Source organism: Carassius gibelio, chromosome A19 (assembly GCF_023724105.1).
Source record: "Carassius gibelio isolate Cgi1373 ecotype wild population from Czech Republic chromosome A19, carGib1.2-hapl.c, whole genome shotgun sequence".
NCBI lineage: Eukaryota > Metazoa > Chordata > Actinopteri > Cypriniformes > Cyprinidae > Carassius > Carassius gibelio.
In genome coordinates this window covers 24,370,656-24,394,885 of record NC_068389.1, presented here as the reverse complement: position 1 = coordinate 24,394,885, position 24,230 = coordinate 24,370,656, and the positions used below count along the sequence as shown (strand labels likewise).

The window sequence follows — 24,230 nt, the reverse complement described above, 5'->3', positions numbered from 1 at the left end:
ACAAAATGTTCAAAGTATGCATATAAATGTGTATGAAAAAATGGACATGCATATACTTACATGAAATGTACCAGACAAATATTACTCAGCCACATTTTTCATTTATTATCAGTTTACAACATGTACATTTGTGTAGTCAAATCAAAACGGGCAATTCTGGCGCTAAAATTCAAGTCAGTTCAGTGTCTTCCCGAAGATGCTTTTGCTTTAAATTAACATCCTGAAAACAACATTTGGATGAGGACATACATTTCCCCCCAACAAAAAATCTAAATAAGAACACATCTTATGCACAAGCTATTACAAATCTTTTGAAAACAAAGGCCTCACTTAGGTCCTGCAAATGACTTCAAGTTCTCCTCGTGCCTTTGTATTGGAAAACATGAAGTAACACAAGCTGCATCGAGTCTCTTGCTTTACACATATCAGCACGAACGAAAGTAGCTTGCTTTAAGACATTTACGCAGCCCTCAAAGAAATCGCACATGGCTAAAACTCACTGACCGTCGTGGAGAAGCGGGAAAAGACGGCCTCCAAACACATCTCTGGGAGGGATGAACATCATCCATTCGCATTCAAGAACAGTTCCTTTAACATTCACTTTTTCCTTTAACGGGAGAAAGAAATATATTAATATGTGGTAAACAGAAGTTTAACGGCTAAAGCACATTAAGTGAAAAATGTCAATGAACAAAAAGATCAGCGGAAGGGTTCAGGAAGGGCCGGCGGCTCCTCCCAGGGTGTACCGCAAGTCTTGGTCCTGGGTGAACTGAGTTTCGGGAGCAGCGTTTGGCAGGTCCGCGGCAGGCGAGGGGGCGTAAGAGGAAGTCGGAGGTGAGGTGGCGCTCGGGGGAGAGGAGGGTCCACCTCCAGGGCACAGGTCTGTAGCAGGATGTCTGCTCTCCGAGGCCTGCTGGGAGATGAGCTGAAGCAGGGTTGTAGCTACATCTGATGTAATGTCAGACTTTGAGCCTGTTGCCTCTGGATCTACTAATGCAGAATCTGCCAGGAAAAAAGAGACACAAAATGTTATCATCAATGAATTCCGTACATGAGCTATAGCAATAAATATTAAAACATTTAAGCAATACATTACTAAACTGTAAACCCTAATAAGTCAAGGGAACTTAAATTTATTTTAATTTTAATAAACCAAGAATAAGTGGGTAAAACTTCAGATTTTGGCTTTATACTACAACATGTTAAAGAGAGTTAGTTCACCCAAAAATGAAAATTAGGCTGTTTTACTCACCCCCTAGGTGTATATGACTTTCTTCTTTCAGGCGAATGTAGTCGGAGTTATATTAAAAAGTGTCTTTGATCTTTCAAGCTGTTTCATGGCACTCAATGGGTGTTGCATGCATCAGTCCAAAATAAGTTAAATAAAAAGCCATCATCAAAAAAAAAAAAAAAAAAGGAAAAAAGAGGGGTGAACAAAGGCTTCCTGTGGTGAATCGATGCATTTTTGTATGAGGTCAGTATAGCGCTTGCACCGCTGAGTCTCGTGAATACCAACGTTTGTTTACTTGAGCAAAGTTTTCTTTACTTGAGCAAAGGAAAACCAGTCTCCTCTTGGTTTATATCGAAATCCTCTGACATTCTTCTTTACAAATCTTTGTTTTGTACTTTTAATTATTGACGGTTGTTTTGTTTTAAATGGATGGGCACTTTTTATTTAAATTCTTTTGGACTGATGCATGCAACACCCGCTGAGTGCCATGAAACAGCTTGAAAGATCAAAGACTATTTTATATATATATATATATATATATATATATATATCTTTTGACTGGATTCGTCTGAAAGAAGAAAGTCAAATACACCTAGGATGCCTTGGGGGTGAGTAAAAAAGCCTAATTTTCATTTTTTGGATGAACTAACCCTTTAATTGCACTTCTCTGGATTGATTATTGAATATTAACTTGATAAGCAATAAAAAGGCTTATTACTACTACTACACTGTTTATTGTTAATTTACAAATTACATATTGTAATCATTAATTTAGAATGATGAACAAATTATGATTTTGTAACGAACTAGATTTAAAATAATAATTACATCTAAATGGAATTAAGATGGAGCCGTATTAATGCACAAATGAAAATATGAATCCACATTAAGGGATTATTCTTCACTTACAAGCAAATATTAGCTTTATTTGCTCTCAGTACATTTTATATAATTCTGTTAAATGTATAACATGAACATTTAACTATCTCTTTAAAAACTCTAACTTATGGAGTATATGAGTATAAACTTAACTCGTTTCATGAAGTTTTTAATTATTTTAAAAAGGTATATAATTAGTATGAGTAATATTAAATAATAATAATAAAATCAGCATAATTTAGCGGTGTTATAATGGTCAAATTATGCTTTCAAATTGTTTGGGTTTTGCTAATGCAGCTACAGAAAAAAAAAGAAAAAAGAAAGAGCAGTCTAGATTTATGTAACTTATAACTTATATGCTAGATTTATATATCGCGACCCTTCACCGGATGATAATTCTAATGCTTCCATATCTTTATTTACTGCAAAGCTGAGTCTAATACATTATTACAGGGAGTGTGATGTCCATCTCAAATGTGTTTATAAATAAGATAATAAATTGATGTCATTTGTGTCTATTGTAAGACTTTCATGATTTTTTTTTCATGAGTAAAATAAAGTTTTGAACTGGATCAGAAAAAGTAGTCATTTTTCAGATGTTAAGATAAACTTAAATAAAACACAATGAGCCAACAGCAAGCACCCACGTCAGCAAGGCTAAAGCGCTTTAAAAACAGTTGGACCATCCTTAAGCTAATAGAGGAGTCAACCTGAATGAATCCATGCTTCCAATTATTCATCATTTAAGCAGTTCTGCAGGAGGTGTGGGATAAAACTTCTCCACAAATAAAACAATAAAAAAGAAGAAAAACACTGACCTATAGTGATTGGTTGCAGTCACTAACTACCAGTTGTTTTTTCTTCAAGAAAATGTAAAGTAAACTGGTAAATTTGCTAAGTAATATGCAAATATTATTTTTAACTTGCATATTTAAAGACCTCTATACAGCAATATAAGTAGCAGCAGCAATAATTATATTAATAATAATACATCTACAAAAAAAGATGCAATCAGGAATGGTGTACCATTCGCAGCACTGTACTTTATCATGAATTTGAATGGACAAACTGCATTTGTTTATGGGAAATATCTAAATGTATATTATTCATGACTTTAATTCATTAATATTTTGGTTATGAAACCGTTGTTGTAATGTCTTATAAGATTTGCATACATTTAAAATGCTAAATAAGATCTAACAAACTTTTCATACAGTTTTCATACGTTTTTTTTTTTATTATTATTTAATTATTTATAATTATTTCAGTAATAACACATAGCTAGAGTTGAAGCTTTTAAACTTCTAAGTCGTTAATCTTGGAGAAAAAAATGGGTCATTGTGATATTTAGGATTTTAAGAAAAAATATATATATACATAGACACACACACACACAATTTGTTAAGCTTTTGAACAATGGCAGTGGCACATCCAATTTTAAATATGGGGTGGGGAAAATAATTTAAACCTAGTTCACTTTTCAATCTGTGTACAGTAAGTCTCAGCAAACTCATTCATAAGCTAAAAATGCAGTGGTTTTACTCCAGTCTTTGGAGATCTGTGCTTCGAAACGACACTGAATTAACCAAATCCTAGTGGTCTGAAATAGATGTTGAGGTGAGAAATATTCTAGATCATCACAGCGGGAGAGTTTAAAACTAGAGATGCATATGTGAAAAAAAGAGAAAAAAAAAGGGTTTGTGGGAGTGATTTAGCTCATGCTACTTTTTTTTTTTTTTTTTTTTAAAGGAACTAGTGGAATGTGTTTTATATAAACTGATTTTAGCTTTTATTTGTGCATTTATATTGTAGCAGTAGTTTGTCTTAATATAAGCAGAGTGTTATTACTATACAATAAACTATCAAACTAGATGTGCTCCTTTTGCACTAGTAAACATCATGTTCACATACATAGATGATAGCTACAAGAGTACAGAGACTTTGATCAATGCAACAAATTGATGGTGAGATGCAACACAAATATAATGTGAAAAACAAACAATAGCCCTTTTGCATCAAAAGTGTGAGGACAAAATCTGCAGTATAGCTATAATTTATTTGACACTCATCTCACAGTAAGGCTTTATTACAGTGTGTATTCACAGACCCCAAAGACCATGTGAAAAGAGGGAAGAGAGAAATGAAAACGACCAATGAGGAACTGAGTGTGGAAATAAAAGTGTGAGCTGGTACATAAATGAGCAGGAGGGTGTGAGTCAGCAAGACAAGGGCAGTCGAGCTTAATTAGACTTCATTAAGCCGAGTTACACAAAGCTAAAGCTATAGAGCATCTCTTGGATGAGAACCGGTATCATTCACAAATAAATGGATGCATCTTTTAAATGTCAAGAAAATGCTCGCTTCACATTTCACCCTGAAAATCAACATAGAAATGCATTCATTTTGCATGAAGACAATTTTTATTTTTATATTTACTGTACTTGACATCTGCATAATAAATTCAAATAAATCAAATTTAAAACTATATCAATTTAAATGAGCACATTTTCCACCTCTCATTACCAAAAAATATGTTTCACTTCCATAAATTATTCTGTATTTAATTTTTTTTTTTAAATGAACAAATTGTAGGCTACTGTGCTATATAAAATGATACATAATAGTATTAATTAAAAATGTTTTCTATAAATTAAATTCTTACTGTAATGCAATGCATATTATATATTTTGCATTACAGTAACTGTATATTATATTCTTATACTGTAATGCAGATATAAAATATATGTTATGTATTAAAGTACTAAAAAAAATTATTCTATATAAATTCTTCAGTGTCAGAGTGAAATATGATTCGGTCATATTATTGACAGGATTTTAAGATTCACCCAACTGTGCTAAACCAGTTCAGTTAGATGCTAAATGATGCGTGCAAGTCAGCAGTCGGAAATGTGACCTAGCTTACTCCGGTTAAGAGTTGTTTTCTGTATGTATTAGAAGAGAGGCACATAAATAGAGATGTGTCCCAAATGGCTCTTTATTAGGACCGTTTAATCTGGATTTAAAAGAGTGACAATTTAACGCAAACACTGTAATCATGTCTGGAGGACTTGCAGTGTGTGCCAATAGATGAAGAGCTCTCCCGTCCTGTCTGTGAACAGATTTTTGCACACAAATGTCCACTGGGCACCGTAGCAGTGAGCGAGCAGACGGGGCTCTGGGGATTTTGTTCCTTTAAAAATACAACTGAATACTGCAAGAATGTAAAACTCAATGGAAGTTCACGAAATGCAGAAAATAAACATCTGGATTTTCAAATAAACATGACAATTTATTTCTCTATTTGTTATTAACTGATTAAACGTTTCCCCCTTTGTAAGACATTAGGAAGAAAACAACAACAACAAAAAAAGAGAAAAATCTCTATAACAAATGCTTATGGGTTTCTTTGACGTGGGTGGGTCTCACATAACTGGCCTGCAGGCCAATCACAGCATTCGACTACTCAGGCCCCGCCCCCCATAGACTTTAACACTTGCCCTCGCGATCACCGCTCATGACAGAAGCGGAGCCGCCTCGTGTCGTACCATCATCCTGCCGGACTCCGTTGCTTTCATCCGCCTGCTCCGCCCCTGGTGCTGGGGCCTTTATCAGCTGCTCCAATAGGAGCGTGAGCAGGCCGGCCTGGTCTTCCTGCGGGAGTTCTGCTGGCTGCGGGACGCTAGAGGACTGGATTAAGGTGGAGAGATGACTAAGCAGTTCGAGCTGCTGCGCCGCGTCCGGTTCAGGGGTGGAGAGGGCGGCGGGTGTTCTGGAGAGCACTGAGGTGGAGGCTTCAGAGGATGAGCTGCGGAGATACTCCGCCATCTGCGGGATGCTTAGATTGTCTGTTTGACCCTGCAGCAGGTTCAGCAGCACCGCCAGCTCGGTCTGGTTCAACTGCTCTGCTGCAGCTCCCAAACCTGTGTGAAGAAGTGGTTATATTTGATTGCTGTTTATGGAAGACAGGATGTTTCTCGCCTTTCCACTTACAAACTGCAGTTGGCTGCACAGTTTTAAAACGACGAGGAAGCTGGACGTCATCATGGCAGGGTAAACTTACAGTGTTAAACTGAAACTGCAAATATAATTTGAGTTCCCACAAAAATAGAGAGACTGATTACTTCGGTTAAAAAAGATAAATGTCAAAATCACTTCCTCAGCCATTGTATTAGAAACAGTAACATAGCAGAATTAAAAAGTTTTCTGTAATTTAATGCCAAGGTAGAGAAATTATATGTAATTATTTTTTTTATTAAAATGAAAACTTTACTAGTTTTACCATTGCTAATAACTCTTCATCACAGTTTGTGGAAAGGGTCCATGTACTGAAGGCTTTTATTAAAAAAGGCGATGCAGCAACAATATTGACTGCCACAGTAAAAATGCAATTATATGCAAAAAAAAAATTATCACATTTAGCCAATCATAACCAAGGTAATCTGCATGAATTTAATAGCAAAGTAACAAAAAGGTGATCGGAAAAAAAAAAAGGTGAAAAAAGTGAATGTGGAAATTTATTGAGTAAAATCTATTGAGATTATACTGGTTCAAAAACACAGATTGACATAAGTGAAGACTATGTAAAAGTAAATATGTAATAAAATGAAAATAAATATGATGTAAAATTAAATAAAGAAACAAGTACAGCCTCACATTCAAATAAAGGCTGATGCAAGACTCACGTTTGTAGAGATAAGGTGACCGTAAGGTGAACCTAATTTTGTTGCATGACGAGTAAAAAAAAAAAGAAAAAAGGTGAACAGAATCCAAAGCTTCCTGTCAAGTCATGGCCCACCTTCCAGCTCAGTGGCTGTGATGTTCGCCGGTGCAGGATGGGCAGATGAGGGTGGTGGGGGTGGGCTCGGCGGTGGGCGGCTGTTCTCCCCTCCTGAAGGTCCTGCAGGTTCCTTTCGGGGAACTTTGGCAACAGGGAAATCCTCGGATACTCCGCTTTGCCTCTGCCGCCGCCGCTTCTTGCTCCAGAGCTCATGACAGTCTTGCCAATGAGGCAAACTAATAAAAAGGTCACATAATTACAACAAAAACAAATCACAAATTAGGGGTTGCACGACTAATCGACTTCAGTGCTCTGCCATGACACTTTAAGCTTGAAGTCAACTAGTCGCTCGTCCTATAGAGGGCGCAACAGGATACTAAATCTTTGAAGGACTTCCACATTTACACTTCATTTCCAAACAATTAAAATTACAAAAATACAAACTCTGAAAGTGCTCCACAAGATATCTGCAATTATATTACTGGACGCTATAAATTGAACAGGAGAATGCGTATTTTAAACAGCTTATTGTACAGTTAAGTTAATCGCTGTCCTAATCTAATGCACTGCTGCAATCTAACACACACACACATATGCTACAGACAGTACTCGTACATCACGCACAGAATCGTTGAGCGCAGAAATTTAATGTCATTGAAGTGTTTCACAAATGTAATGTCATCGACATCATAAAAAACTATTTAAATCACACAAGATGCGTTTGCACTGACTCAGGTGGCGACATCCTGTTGGGCTCCACATCACACAGAAACTGGCTCGCGAGGGCCTGTTCGGCCGTGCAGCGTCTCGAGGGGTCCAGCGTCAACATGTGGTCCAGCAGGTCGAGAGCAAAGGTGGGCAGACTAGAGAGAGACATTGTCATTATATAATAGGAATTGTGAATAATAATAAGAAATGTTGGTTGAGCAGCAAATCAGATTATTAGAATAATTTCAGAAGAATCATGTGACACTGAAGACTGGAGTAATGATGCTGAAAAATTCAGCTTCGATCACAGGGATTAATTACATTTTAAAATATATTCAAATCGAAAACCATTTTAAATTGTAACAATATTACACAGTATTACTGTTTTTACTGCATTTGACCAAATAAATGCAGTGTGAGACTTCTTTCAACAAAGATTAAAATCTTTCAGAAAACGACGGAAGCGTTTCAAAAATCAGGTTGAACTTACAAAGCGAATTCCTCCCGTAAGCGTCGTCTGTACTGTTTCTTGGGTCTCATGGTATTAAAGTACGGCAGCTTTATTACATCTGGCCAAGCAGCAGGACACGGACTACCACACAAACGACTGACCAAAACAAAACACAAAACAGATAGAGTGTAACAGCATTTCACAAAGTCCTTTCCCCTTCTTCAGCATTAGAGCAAAACTACATTTATATCCAGAGACTGTGAGCAATATACCTGATCAGCTCAAGCTGCAGAAGCTCTTGGTTGGCCTGGAAAATTGGTTTCTTCGTGAAGAGTTCTCCCAAAATACACCTTTACACAACAGCAAAAAGAAACCCAAACAATATTTTTAAATGAACAGCAGTTGGTGTTTAAGAGAGGATGGAGATGGGAAACACAGGACCTCTTACCCACAACTCCAGACATCAATAGCAGGTGAGTATCTCTCCTCTCCCAGTAGCAGCTCAGGAGGGCGGTACCACAGTGTGATCACCTTATTAGTGTACGGCCGACTGGGGATGACCATCAAGTTAGTGTTATACACCAAAGATTTTCAATACCAATCATGTTTCCTGTTTCTGAAACCACATGAAATCTACAAAAACTTTATAAAGCTGAAGGGTGTACATTTGTGTCCCATTTTAGCCGTAGTTCAATCAAACAATCAAAGGAATTTCTTTTTTTTAGCACAACCTACAGTAAGATCGAGAAACCCAACATTTACTTACCTTTCCTCAGAGTTATAAAGACGAGCCAAACCGAAGTCGGCAAGTTTGATCTGACCACTGTAAAAAGAAAAAAAAGTAATAAGGCAAATGTAATGCATTTTCCAAAATCTCTAAGTCAGGGCTATTCAATTGGCGGCCCGCCAATCATCTTCATCCAGCCGGGGAAGAGTCGCATACACACATCAAATTGTTTTGCTCTAATAAGTTTGTCCACAAGGTGGCAACACTGGCCCAGGCCATTGATTCATAGCCAAAATAGAAAAGGGAAGACACTCACCAACAAGCGTTCATGTGAGGGGATTATGGGATATCCGCAGCTAGTTTAAACGAGTATAATGACCGTGCTATTGATCATATCGTCTAGCGAGATATGGCACAGAGACTAGACAAAGTTGAAATGGAGTTCTACATACGCTGCTGAGCTGCTTCAGCAGACAAAAACGCACACAATTATGTTCAAATATGCGGTTATGGTCTTAAATGAGTCGCAAATGACCGTAAACTGTTGGGGGGAAAGCAAATGTGTGTGTCACATCCAAGTCATGTGTATCACATTTTAAAGAGATATTGCTGCGTTTAAAGTGACACCTGATGAAGTCTGTTATTGATCTAAATTAAAGAACGAAAACAAAAAAAGGAATCACTGAACTACTCTAGTCGCTAATTAACTTTTGTAGTGTGAATAAAGATTCATTTATATTAATTTGATGATTTATTCATATACAATTTATAGTTTATGTGTAGACTGTTTTAAGTTCACTTAAATTTAAATAAGTCATTTTTCAGAGTCAATTAAGTGTTAAAAATAATGGTTTTTGATTATACGGTAATGTTGAAAAGCTATAATTACTGGCTAAAATTGAAGGAAAATTAATTAGAGATATCAGTAACATTTCTAGTATCAATGATACTGGCCTTCATTAACAGTAGGCTACTTAGCAAAAATATGCCATTAAAACTTATTTAAAATATATCATATTTATGTTATTTCTTCATTAATTTGGGGGTTCAATATGAAATTATGAAAACATATATTAATATGCAATTAATCGCAATTAGTTACATAAAAAAATGTGTGAATGAATAGTTAGTTTTTAAATCGATTGATAGCATTAATGTTAACATTTCAAAGATGTTATTGTTGGTAGAATATTTGTTTATTTTACAGCTGAATATGCTTTTAAATTTAATTTCTTATTTTACAAATTCAATTCAATTATATTAAAAGTTGCAACAAGGCAGATCTCTAAAAAAAAAAAATGCACTAGCAGGAAAAAAGGTTGCAAAATGAGACTATGCAGTCGCAGTCTGGAGACATGCATAATATATTATCTAACATTATTTTGTAAACAGGGCCACATTTGATCAGTAACACAAAGTGCAAACATTTGCAAGTATTGCATAAATGACATAACATCAATGATTTGAAAAAAAAAAAAAAAAAGAGAAGAATATATATATATATATATATATATATATATATATATATATATATATATATATATATATATATTTACACAGCATGTCTGCATGCACAGATCCGATCTTTTGACCATATCCGATTTTTTTGGCCCATGACTGGTATCATATCGGTGTAATTCCCACCCAAAATGATTATGAATGATCACACATGGTAGATCCTCGGGTTTTGAATGGCCATGCTATTAAAATTATTTATATAATTCACATCGAGTGGCCATTTGGCCATTATTTGTCAGCATGGACAATTGCTGTCATGGATGTTTTGCTGGTCAAAATCTCACTGAATGGATAAATGACAGAAAATAACGGTAATTTTCATTTGGCATAATAAGAGAGAAAGTGGGAGAGAGAGACCGCGCGAGCGTGATTCTTGCAAACAAGTGAAATTATCACTTCGTTGCTACGAAATATAATGTAGCATTTAGTAGAGAAGCTCTTGTATTTATAAAATTCACAGGGCAGAGGTTGAAAACCAGCTCCTGAATGTGCAATTTTTTAAAGTTTCCATCTCAATAAAATGCGAGCACAAAGCACATCGACATTAAAATGTGTTGCCCTCGCACTGGGAGTTCTACGGGGAATCGGATATGTGTTTCGACGTAGGTTGGATGTCCAGATATCGAATATGTATCCGATTTAAAACCACATTTGGAAATGGCTCAGATCGGATGCAAAAAAATTGGATCTCGTGTGGATTTTTCTGTTTACACACGTGCATCAAATTCCAACCTGTGGCAGACGTGGCCAAAAAAATACAGATTTTTTTCTGCCAGTGTAAATTTCATTAATTTAATGCATCCTTGCAGAAATAAAGTAATTAATTTCTTAAATGAAACTGAATGGCAGTGTAGCTGAACAGACAACATGTAAATCTGTATGACACTAATAAGAGACCGCGTCATGCATTGTTTAAAAACACAAACTGGTACCTGTTATTTAGCAGGATGTTGGAGCACTTGATGTCTCGGTGTAGAAAGTTCTTTTTGTGGCAATAATCTAATCCCTCCATCAGCTGACGCATGAAGCTCTGCACGTGCTCCTGGGAAAAAGACACCAGCCCCGATTCCAGCAGCCCCATCAAGTCATGGTCCATGTACTCAAAAACCAGGTAAAATGCACCTTATGCCAAAAAACAAATACAGGTTAATTCATCGAGGTAGGCTTAGAAAATGAGTGGGTGCGGGCAGAAAATGAAAACGTTTCAGGGAATTTGAGAGGGCCACAAATATGCCACAAACTCTAAGAGGAAAATGTGTTCACTAATAAAAAATAAAAATAAAAACTGCACATGCAAAATACATAAATAAGTATAAACATGCAAATGCATTTAAACAAACCTTTATCCTTTTTGAAGTCAAGTGCGTCTTGTTTATCAGTGACAATTTCTTTCATGTTGACGACGCTGCGATGGTTGAGTTGTCTCAGGATCTTGATCTCTCTGATGGCCGTGATGGGGAAACCCTCCTTTTCGTTATCCAATCTCACCTTCTTCAATGCCACCAGCTCTCCTTTAGAAACCAAAACAATGCTGTCAAGCACTCAAAAACACGATTGAAAACCTGTTGATTTAAGCATTAAAAGTTGCCCCACAGAGTTGGTGTGGTGAAATTACTGAGAATAATAAGGTAAGTAGGGCTGGGATAAACGATTATTTTTTAAACGATTAATCTAGCGATTATATTTTCGATGCATCGATTAATCTAACGATTAATTTTTCCAGACTGATTTGATTCCGATTATCTCCCCATTAATTGACTACTAACAATTTATACATGTTGATTTACGTATCTGAATGAAAAAAACATTAATTCCTTAACATTGCAATATATGTTTATTGCTCTTAAAATTACAAAATAAAAGACTGACTAAGAATGCATTACTTTGCACTTGTATAGAGATAGCATTAGCCTTGAAAACACATAGCTTACTGAAACAAGCTTACTGAACACATAGGGTCTAGCTTACTGAACACATAGGATCTAGCTTACTGAAAAAAAGTTCTTCTTTCAGATGAAAATAACAACAACTTGATGTCTAGCATTCAATAAAAAAGGTCACCCAAAATACTTGTTTAGAGCAATTGAAAGAATACAGTAACCAATGTAAACTTGGGGGCTTTAAGCTAATACAGAGAGTGCTTTTCCAAAAAAAAAGAAAAAAAAAAAAAAAAAAAAAAAATATTAGTGGGAGCCAGCAGCCTGTCATGAAGAAAAAAAAATCTCAGAATGCTTCACATGAAACTTTGGCATTCCACCCTTTTTCTATCGTGTTTAATCATTTTGATTAATATGCACGAGGGAGAGAGAGAGAGAGAGAGAGCGAGAGAGCAAGACAGCGCTCGTGTAGTTTGAAGACTTTGGTGTTTCGCCCTTTTTCTATCGTGTTTAATGATTTTGATTAATATGCACAAGGGAGAGAGAGAGCAGGAAGCGCTCGTGTTGTTTGAAGACTGTGAGTGTACGCGCGCAGCCGGGGCTCTCTCTCGTACGCGCCCTGTCATTCTACATCACTCACCGATCAAATAAGGCTTTGACAGCCGCCAGAAAAAAAGATCAATGCAGAAAAACCCCTGGATTGGTTATATAACATTGGACAGAATGTTTATCCGGCCATCGCGTATAATCAGCGCACATGAGGTAAACATTTTGCAAACGTTTTTTTAGAGAAAGAAAAACAGGTCGACGAATCGATGCGCATATTTTGCGTCGACGTATTTTTTGCGTCGACATCATCGATGACCTCGACGCGTTGTCCCAGCTCTAAAGGTAAGCACAGCTTTTCTCATTAAGAGGACATAATTCTGCACTTAAAGCAATATAAACAAACTACCATTCAAATGTTTGGGGTAAGAATAATTTTTTTTTTAATAAATTAACACTTATTCAGCAACGATACATTTAATTGACCAAAAGTAAAAGACATTTACAATGTTACAAAATGATTTCTATTTTAAGGAACAAACTAACTTTTTGGAGTGCATTATAACATTTCCACTCCCTCGTATTAATCCCCTTTAAACAACACACCTGTGTCTTTGTCCTTTGCCTTGTACACTTGACCGTAGGTTCCCTCTCCAATGATGCCGATGATGTCAAACTTATCCACACAGCGCTTGCCCCAGTCAATTTGAGTCTGCTTTCTCTCTCCATATCTAGGACAGCAAATCCTGCACACATTTGAAAGACACTTTAGGAAAAAAAGCAATTTTTTAAGTTACTTTCTCTCATCTACCATTTTCTAAAACTTAATGAAGCATTCCAGCATCCCATGACTAAAGTAATAACTGTGATAATGATTTTTCTCAACCCTTACCAATAATAATAAACAAAAAACATACATTGCCATTCAAAAGTTTTGGTTCAAAAAAAACATTAATACTTTTATTCAGCAAGGACACATTAATTTGATTAAAAGTATGTTCTCTGAATGCATAATGCGTTCTATTAGCATCACTGTTTTAAATACTATCTAAAAAATACAAAATAAACCTTTAGGCTTAAATTGCTCTGCTCAAAACCACTAGAATATGGAAATAACTTTTACTTTACCGTTGGATCACACTGCCAAAAAAATATTGCTCTTTTATTTACGTCTTGTTTTCCAGTGCAAATGTCAAATTTACTGGAGGCAAAACGACATAAATTTTGTTTTATAAGAAACTGCTAAAAAAATAATAAGGGAGTTTAGGATAAAAAGAAAACAAATATCTGGCAACGGAGTCAGAAAAACCTAAACCTGCCAGATCTTTTCTGGTATTCAGGATAAACTCCCTTAATTTTGTTTCATTTCTCAGAAAACAATAATTATTTATTATTTTAAGTAACTACATCTTGATTTCAGAACTGGACAACTTAAAAAAAAAATACTGAGGACAATATTAATTTTTAACAATGCATAAAACATCTAATGCCGTGACTTTACGACATTCTGCTTTAAATCTGTGTAAGGGCTAATTAAGGCTTTTTAAAACAGGCGAATGGTTTATTTTACCTCATACTGATTTATTATAGTCCATTTAATACAAAATAATATCAAAGACTAAGATATGCACTTTCTCTGTCTACATTATGAAAACTGGCAAAAACAAAAAAATTCTTTAACACTAATATTCCTAACAGTATTTCCAATAATTCCAAATTGCAATTATGTTATATATCACGTATATACATATATAGGTTTTCTTAAAAAATGCAATGGAATATGCGGGATATTTTTGCAATCTTATGCGATGAAATTGCGGGAACTTGCAAAAACTGTGGTTTGATGACAAAGAGAAAAAGAGAAAAAAAGGTGACCCCCCCCCCCCCCCAACACCCTGTTCTCACAAGGCTACTACCTTACTGTAAAGAGTCATTTCTTATGACTTCCTATGATAAGCAAGCATACTAAATCACATAATATTTAAGTTCTCATTCTGTTTTATTTCAGACCTTAATTAACACATGGCTCAAAATTACAAAACATTGAGTCAAACAAGTTCTCTAGCTTTACAAAAGGAGTATTCAACTACTTCTGTAAAATTAATACGAATAAAATATACACAAATATACAAATGCTGTTTCACAGGAATTGCAACGTGCAATCTCTTTTTGCAACGTAAATTATTTTACATACTAATATACTTACAACTGTAAGGTTTTGGTACCATTCTGTAACAAAAAAGTACAGTCTTACAACTGTAGAGGTGCATCAACTTCTGAATGAAACTACAACAATCCACTGTGAAAAAGAAAGCTAACTGCGTAGCCGTTAACACTGGCCTATCATTCACCATCCTCATCCCTCTGTCAAAATAATTTGCCCCCATTGTCATGTAACACACCGGGTAACTGCTTCACGCGGTATTTTGCGCTTATTTTTGTTGGCAGATGAGAATGATTTGCGTCCTTCACCCTGGTTTCACCGCGGGCTTCACAGATGATGTTCACGTCGCGCAATTACGTCACATCATAAGGTTCCCATCGGGAAAAAATGGCGATTTACTTGTGTGAAGTAAACGCAACATTTTTCATCTTTCTGCTAAGATATATGTGACTTTTTTGCAACGCAAATTATTATTATTATGAAATCATGCTACCTCCGCATATTTTGCTTCCTGAAATCGGGATTTTATGCGGTGAAAGTGCGGCGTATTTGAAAAAATGCGACCCCCTTGGCTGATTATGCATTAAATCACGCGATCGCATAATCACATTTTTCTGGAGGGACTGATATAGATATATATATATATATATATATATATATATATAGATAGATAGATATCTATCGATCGATCGATATACATACATACATACACACACACACACACATATATTTTTTCAATCAATTTTAGTCGTCAGTGATATAGTCAAAGATTGTCAATGAACATTGTGTCACACTTTTGTTACCAGAATTAACACTATTAATGTCACACAATCATCTTGAGAAATGCCCTGAAGGATGACCGCAGTGGCACTTACTTTGGTCTCTTCTTGAAGGTTGGTTGCAGAAGCAGTGGGGATTCTCGAGCAGGGGACTGTGGAGGGGAGTGGTCTCCTCCAGGAAGAACTGGAGGGAGGGGCAACTCACTGAGAAGGCGTGTCCTGATTTCTTTTTCCTTTTCCTTCTCTTTCTCCCTGTCCTTTCGTGATGACTTCTGGAAAGGACCGCTCTTTTTTGGACTACAAGATAAAAAAATGTTAAATTATATATATATTTGTGGTTGTTTTTCATGTCCACAGGTCAAAGCGACCCCAGTCCCAATAATGTGATATTTAGCCACTAAAATGCTAATTTTACTAAGGGAACCCTTAGTACTGGAACGAAACACGATTGGGCTAGTTTTGAGAAGCAATTGGGCAGGTTTTGTTTGGAAAACCTGGCACCCTTAATTTTTATATATAATATATAAAAACATGGAAAATTGTGGAAAAGCCAAATTCATGATGGCAAATTCTGCACAGAAAAGCACTACTCACATTTTCTGTCTATTTAGTTAAACATTCCATCACGTAAGGTTTTGGCAGGGAAATTAGAAGAGTGAATATTTACACTAAAAGAAAGTAACACCAAGTAATTGCTATTTAAAGTAAGTATAAATAACGGTGCATACAATGCTATTAACAGGCATAACTGCAATAAATAGCTTCTAGTAAAAACTCAATTGAATGCGGTTACATTGAATTCTCACAAAATGTAAACAGAGGAAATAAGCTATGCACACTAACAGTGAATAGTCTGTGTAATATTGGGTGTAGTTAATGTCAGCTTTTGTCAACAAAGCTGTTTGCATTTAGTGCAACCAGACACCGTGAGGAAATAATTGCCTGTTCTCCGCTTACACTCCCTACAGTCCAAACATACTCACATTCATCTAGGATAAATATGTAATTTGTCAAGCATATATACCAAGAGGCTACGTGTACAAATGGAGCCAATTAACAATTTTACGATAGCTTAAGTATCCAAATACTTGGGCCACTGTACAATGTTTAAAATATATGAATGTTGTTGCATTAAATAACCAAATATCACAAGGAAGTGTCATTAATTTTAAACACACACAAAAAAAGTTTACACCACAGTAAAATAATTATGGCTATTAATATTCTGTGTGACATTAAACCTGAAGAGCATGGCAAAATTGCACCTGATGTGAGATTAAAACAAGCTCTCAGGTCACCAAAACTTACTGAATGAAAGTATGTGAACACAAACGCATCAAGCTATGCTACGCTTAGCTTGATTTTCTGTATTATTGCATTTCAAACTGTATGAGACAACAAAGTGTAACACAAGTAGGGTTGAATAAACAGTACTTCCACGAGGGACTTAAGCATAAACTTTTTTTAGGTAAATTTTTAGAGAATGAGCAAACTGATTAAAGTTGTGATGAAATGCTTTACTTCTACATCGGTTATTTTAGTATTTTCATATACTACCATAATTGTAATATTTTGAATTTGAGCTTTTATTCATATTTTTTATTCTAAATATTAGTTTTTTTAATTAATTTTTTTAATTAATTTTTATAAACATCTTTATTAATTTTTAAATACTACTATTCAACTTTTTTTTCCAGTTCTAGTTTTTAATATTATATATATATATATATATATATATATATATATATATATATATATATATATATATATATATATATATATATATATTTTTTTTTTTTTTTTTTTTTTTTTTTTTTTGAAAAACGCATGCACAGATAAATAAATCAGAAAAGGATCTATAAAATGCATTCAGAAAATAGATAGGGTGACTTCATTTTAATGCCAATTTTAGAAGTTCACATCCAGTTAAATGACCAACTTGATCAAATCTTTCACCCTCGACCACTGAAGTCTGTTACCACCAGAGAATCGCAAGAGCGTTTGCAATACACAATACAGTCTGTGTTCTCTTACTTGTGTAAAGAATGTTTGAGGGTTTCCCTATAAAGTGTGTCTGATCAGGACTCACCTGTCTCTGCAGTCTCCCAGAAGAACTGGCGGCAGGGGAAGAGGTGGAAGTGTGGAGGTCTTTATCAGTTGTGCGGGACTTTGCGTATGTTTCTGTTTGGGGCTTTTCGTGCGAGAAGCAGCAGGTGTAGCAGGTGCTGAGGGTGGAGGAGCAGGTGGAGGGCTGTTCAGAGGAAGAGGTGGAGGGGATGAGAGAGGAAGGGGAGGAGGAGAGTTTGCCGGGAGAGGTGGAGGAGATGAGAGGGGTAGCGGAGGTGGACTGGATAATGGGAGAGGTGGCGGAGGAACCACAGTGGGCTCCTCCACCGCAACAGTATTTGGAGGTGGGGAGGGCGGTCTTTGAGGCTCTGGGGGCGGTGCCGTCTCTAGTGGCAGCGGTGCCTCAGTGTTTTTCACCGGCGCATTTGAGATGTTAGAAGTGTTGGGGCGGAGGGAGGGGGAGTTTTTGGCGGCGGCCGCCTGACGTTCCTTCTTTTTTCGTGTTAGCTCGGCCCCCAGGCTTGAGGTGATCGGCAAACGTGAAGATGAAGGGGAGCGGCTGCCTGGTCGACTGCTGTGGGAGGAGCCTCTGCTGGCTCCACCAGAATATAATGAATGTTTCTTAGTGCGAGAACGTGACGAGGAGCGGCGAGAGGAGGAGTAGTGAGGAGAACGGCTCCGAGAACGAACAGAAGGCCTGAGGAGAAAAAAAAAGAAAGAAATGTTTTCAAATCAGTCACGTCAACCTGCTAAAACAACTAAATAAATGTAAACGTCCCATTTAAAGCTTCAATCCAATTACACAGGGTTTCCTCAAAGTTACAATGAAACTAAAGTAGCGCCAGATTTTTCCTTTTGTATTGTCACATACCGTACATTTGAGTGTAAAGGATTATCAAAAAAGAAAAAGAAAAAAGTAGAGCGGGACAGTTTTATGCATCGGTTGGAATTTAGATTTTAAGATGCTGTGTTGCACTCAAAAATTTTAACCGATGAACGTAACCTTGCAACAGTGGGGATCTAAGTGGTGTTCACTACACTTTTCATTCTATTGTAGGACAGCAGAAATGCAAGCTCTTGTGAAGAAATTTCAGATTTCGCTGGGTTCCGAAGTTCAGGTTTGGTGAGCTCTAACCTGCAAATTTGTATCATTTGAAGCAGTGTAATAAATAGAACACTGACATATCACAGTGTGACCTTGACCACTTACAGTATGTCAGAACATAATTTTAAGACTGCAGTGATGGGAAGAATTTTTGTTCGCCACAAGGATGTGCAGTTTCTTCATGAATTTAGCTTTGATTTGAAATAAAACGACACATCCTTGTGGCGCGGAGGAGACAGAAGAGCATACGGTGATATGGAGAAACACTGAGGAGACCGTTGACAAAGGAATTGTTGAATAAAGTTGTTATTTTTGTTTCCTTTGCTTAAAAAAAGTATTCCCGTCGCTTCATATAACCCAGATTGCACGTCTGATAGCAGATGGAGTATTCGGACGATGACGACTTCTCATACCTTTCTGGACCTTGACACTGTTATTTACTTGGGAAAGTCTCAAGCCTCCAGGTTTACATCCAAAATATCTTAAATTGTGTTCTGAAGACGAACAGAGCTTATACGGGTTTGGAATGAAGTGAAAGTAATTAATGACAATTTTCATTTGAGGGTGGAGTTTCCCTTTAAGGCGTGTACAAATTAGATTCCATTAATCTTAATGATTGGAGACACATGACCTGCATATGTCCACAGAAAGATGATCCAGTTGTGATATTTTTATTACACCGTATTATTATATTTTATCTATTACCGTAGATTATATATTTTTTTACTTTAATATTAACTGACTTGCTGTAAAGACGGATGCATCTTTCACGTCTTCAGTAAATACACCTTTTAATCAAAGAAACAATATGAACCACAACAGCTTCCGGATAATAAAATTTGCTGTGACTTCTGGCTTTCCCCTGGGTTTATGCATTATGTGCTCACTGTTTTTGAGCTGAATGTGCAGCTGTCAGCTGAGCTGAGATGCTATAATAAAAACTGGGAAATTTAATTTCTTCAGGTGAACGGTGAACAATGTAATTCTTCAACAGAAAAAACAATAAGCACCGACCAAATATTTGAGTATCTAAACAAGCTGGGGTTGTTCATATGTCAACAGCCAAATGCCTTCACAAAACCTTTTCTTTCAATACTTAAAATTAAAATCAAATCTCATATTTTCCATAGTGCACTGAATCTGATCTGACAGTATTAGGAATGTGCTGGTAATCAGTAAATTAATTCGAGGGGTAACCCAACTAAATATAGTAAATATAGAATATCTAAATATAGACCTGTAATACAGGAATAGGCTACAGCATGTAAATGTTAGTGCAAGATCTTAGTTTTAGTGATGAAAAACAGCATTTCTTTCCATAATCAAATATGAAACTTTAAATTCCATAAACTTGACTGTCTGATGCACTGAGCTTTCATACATGCTTTTGTCCAAATAAAATCCATTGGGACTGAATATCATGCTATAAATATAAAACACCTCTACTTTTAACAGATAACACAGTAATAACATGATCTGCTGCTATAAACTGAAAATTACTAAATGAAATGTGCTGATAGCTTACGAATACTGCAATTTAAGGTATTATCTATAAATTATTAGCATGCTGGTAAGCAGCTCCAAATGTTCTTTTTTTTTTTTTTTTTTTTACACAAGTAAAATACATTAATCTTCTACAATGAATATTTAATTATGTTATGACAAAAACAAGTAATTTCAATAAATTTGTGTAATGCTTAAAATTATAATTTGTATAATAATCACTGATGGACAGCATAATATCCACCTAACACTGATAAACATTAAATTAAAACCAACTCAAATACAACACTTTGAAAACACTGGCCAGTTATTAAAATAAATTTCAAATATAAAATAAAAAATCCAAAAATAAAATCCCCCCCAAAAAAAAGAATTATAAAATGAAAATCATTCAGCACAATGCAAACAAAAACAAACCGTTAGTGTTAACTTACCTGTCAGCCTATGACTCACATGACACGTGCACAATGTTACTATATACTTTTAAATACCATTTAAAGTGGATTCATTTAATTGCTTTTGTAGTTTTGGCAAACTAATGATGCTAAAAGTATTTTTTTTTAATTATTACATTTAACAGGTAAATGAAATCATGTATGCAAAGTCATCCTATCTTATAAAATAACCATCACTGGGTTTGACATTTACAATTCAATAATATTCCTACGTGTCTAAAAGCCTCTGGAGAGACTGAATCACATGGACTCAGATCTGTGTGTGTGTGTGTGTGCTCGCTCACCTGGACACTGGACTAGTGCTGGATGAGCGTCGGTTTCCGTAAGGACTGCCAGGTGAGTGTTTTCTGCTCACATACGGACTTCCATCCTTCTCGGGGCTTGAAGACCTCCTCCTCCGATAGGGGCTCTCGGATCTCTGTCTGCTCCGCCTGGGAGGCTCCCTGTACGGACTGCGCTTGGAGGAATAGCTGTTCTCGAGTTCCGCAGTGGAAGGACTGTCCGCTCCGAGTCTCCTGGACGGATCCTTCCCTTTGTGGCTTTTGGCGGCCTTCCGATGGCTCCGCTCCTCCTCATACTCCTCGCTCCTCCGCTTGTCTTTGCGAGATTTTGACGAGCGGCCACTTTCCTTACTGATGGAGGAAGAGGCGGAGGAGGCGCTGCTGCCCAGACTGACAGCGGACTGCACCACGCCTGATGAGAGAGAGTCGCCGGACCTTTTGCTTCCTGACTCACCTGAACGTCTGGATGTGGATGCAAGGCACGCTGCGGAGCTAGTCTTGTCCTTAGCCTTCTTCCGGCTCTCTTTACTCGCTCTGTCCCGGTCCTTACTGCTCTTCTTACCGCCGCTACTTTCTGCCACCTCCGCAGAATCCCTGACCGAATATGGGTCTTTGGACTTCTTCCGGGAGCGCTTGTGTTTATGAGTTCTGTTCTCTTTCGCACCTGCCTCATCGTAGTCCGACCGCTCTATGCGTTCAGCGTCCCTGCCCTCCGCCGGTTTCCCGGTGGCAGGGGAGTCCAGAAACGTGTCCGAGTCGGAGCTGATGTCGTCGTACTCCACCAGAGGCTTGATGGCGCCCGCTGCTGGAGGCGCGGCGGCAGCGCATGCGGAGCCGGTTTCGGCCTCGTGTTTGGACTTGTTTCGTTTGTGCTTGGAAGAAGCGACCGAGCTCGTCGTCTTGCTGGGATGCCTCCCGGAACCCGCGTGTACGGGCTGACCTTCCCCGCCGCCGGCCGCCTGCAGCTGATGATGGTAGAGCGATTCAGCCTTCCTCTTGGTCCCATGCAGGCGGTCTGATCCAGGCATACCTCTGTCCTCCGGAGACGCGGACCTAAGTGGTCAAGACAGCACATGAACAGCACAAACCGCTCAGTGTTGGGTAAAAGTGTGAAATCTTGCCAGACGGGAGAGTCCGAGTGAAGCAAAACAAAGATGCGCACTCGATTTAATGCGCAGAGGTTATCCACAAGTCATCCCCGGTCCCGTGGCTTCTCCGAATCGCGTCGAAATATATCCAAGAGTATACAAACCCAACAACAACAAAAAAATATTTAACGATATTGTCCTTCACGACAGCATCACTGATCGTTTCCAGGGTGCCTCGAGCAGCTCATTGAGCTCGCGCCTCTCGGCTAGCTTTAGCTAAGCTAGCGTCCCTCGACAAAAAGAAAGCAGAAAAATACAGGCTGTCCTTGTTTTAGATTGTTTATCCTTGTTCGATATCACAGCCTAGACAGGCGTTTAGCTCTCCTTGCACACGGTTTCTGAGCTTTGAAGCGGTAACGCTCGCTGTGTAGGGATATTGTCCCACATAACTGAAAACAAAACTTGACCCGCTTGCTTCTTGTTCACATATTCGCTTTAATGTTCAGTGTAAACTCTCTGTAGTTTCATATTCATCGGAAATTATCACATATTTATGTGTTAAAAAATGATTCCAGTTCACTTAAGCGGCTCTGGAAAGAAACCAGACCTAGAAACTGGGCGATGTTCGTGGATATAAAACCCTCCACAGCCCTTGATTCAGAGAGAATTCACTTCACCATTACAGCCAAAAATTATGCGCAGCCTCTTCTGCGCATGCGCGGTTTTAGCCCGTCCCACGGAAAAGGAAATACCACAGCCCACATCATTTAGAATATAATTAACTCGTCTTTTTCTCCCTTGATAGCGAATTCTCACATAAATACTGTAATATTTTGTATGAAAACAAAAAATGGAAACATATAAAGATATAAAAATCTCTTGTTTACGTTATTTCTATGGAACAAGGTCGCTGTCAATCTCCATGGTAACTAGGCGACAGCCAATCAGATGCAAGCTACTGCATCCCGCCTTCAATCGCGCGTCACTTGAGCCAAACATACAAAATTATTTTGGTTTACACGTCTCATAAGGCTAAATGGGAGTTTCTTAAATTTAAAATTTCTGAATTTTGTATAAGATATAGTTAAATGCTTGCCAAAGTAAGAATACAACATGAATACAAGATTATATTTTAAATTAATAATAAGTACTGTAGTAGAACTGAAAAAAGTAATTTTATTTCTCTTCAAACACAACTGGATAACTTCTACATCAAGAAAGCTAAAGGTGCATACATTCGTTCAGAGGCCAAATGGATAGAGGAGGGAGAGAAAAGCACGTCCTATTTTTGTAGATTAGAAAAAAGACGACAGTCTAAAACCAGTATTATTTCATACATATAAGTTCATAATTCCTACAGTGATTTGTATTTATCAAATTTTTCTCCAAAAGAATGTGATGCCTTAAAAAAAAAAAAAAAAAAAAAAAAAATTTTATCTTTTTTTTTTTAATGATTTGAAAATGGTATTATTTAATGCTCCTACTGAATCTATTGAAGATGGATCTGTGTGCCCTACATAGAGTCAAGGCTTGATCATTTTAATTCCCAAACCAGATAAAGATCATAGATATTTAGATAATCTCCGCCCAATCACCTTCCTTAACAATGATTATAACATTTTTACACACGTTTTTGTCGTAGACTGAAAGAGGGCCTTAATGGGTTAATTAATGAGGTTCAAAAAGGATTCCTTAAAAGTAGATCTATTCACATTAATGTAAGACTAATGGATATGGTTGAATACAGTCATTTGATAAAGGATGATGGATATATTCTTTTCTTAGACTTCAAGAAAGCCTTCGGCACGTTAGAACATAGGTTTTTATTTAAAGCTTTAGAGCTCTTTGGTTTTGGTGAGAACCTTCTCAATATTATAAAAATTATTTATAAAGATATGAACAGCTCCATTTCTCTTCCTTATACTTCACAAAGATTTCCTATTAGTCGTGGAATAAGACAATGCTGCCCGAAGGAATGCAGTTGCTTGGTTGTATGTATTATTTTGTATTCAGTAAAAATTTAAAAAAAAAAAAAAAAATACAGACTCTTCCTTCGCATGTTAAACATTAAGTA

The 24,230-nt window shown here is 36.9% G+C and overlaps 1 protein-coding gene across 2 annotated transcripts; it reads right to left on the bottom strand.

The window, feature by feature from the left end:
• Positions 1 to 81: 81 nt before the first annotated feature.
• On the bottom strand, positions 82 to 22,877 carry LOC127935452 (cyclin-dependent kinase 12). Of its 2 annotated transcripts, XM_052533329.1 has the most exons (15): positions 21,072 to 22,877; positions 17,747 to 18,421; positions 15,754 to 15,954; positions 13,321 to 13,460; positions 11,632 to 11,802; positions 11,224 to 11,413; positions 8,813 to 8,869; positions 8,495 to 8,596; positions 8,319 to 8,396; positions 8,086 to 8,202; positions 7,619 to 7,750; positions 6,906 to 7,123; positions 5,656 to 6,030; positions 747 to 1,002; positions 82 to 607 (listed from the first exon to the last, which is right to left on the bottom strand). In XM_052533329.1, the coding sequence occupies exons 1-15, from the start codon at positions 22,094 to 22,096 to the stop codon at positions 598 to 600; spliced, it is 3,747 nt and encodes a 1,248-aa protein (XP_052389289.1). In that variant the 5' UTR covers positions 22,097 to 22,877; the 3' UTR covers positions 82 to 597. The 2 variants fall into 2 exon arrangements, with proteins under 2 accessions (XP_052389289.1, XP_052389288.1); XM_052533328.1 differs by having other exon boundaries at positions 82 to 1,002; positions 21,072 to 22,870.
• Between the last annotated feature and the right edge of the window lie 1,353 nt (positions 22,878 to 24,230).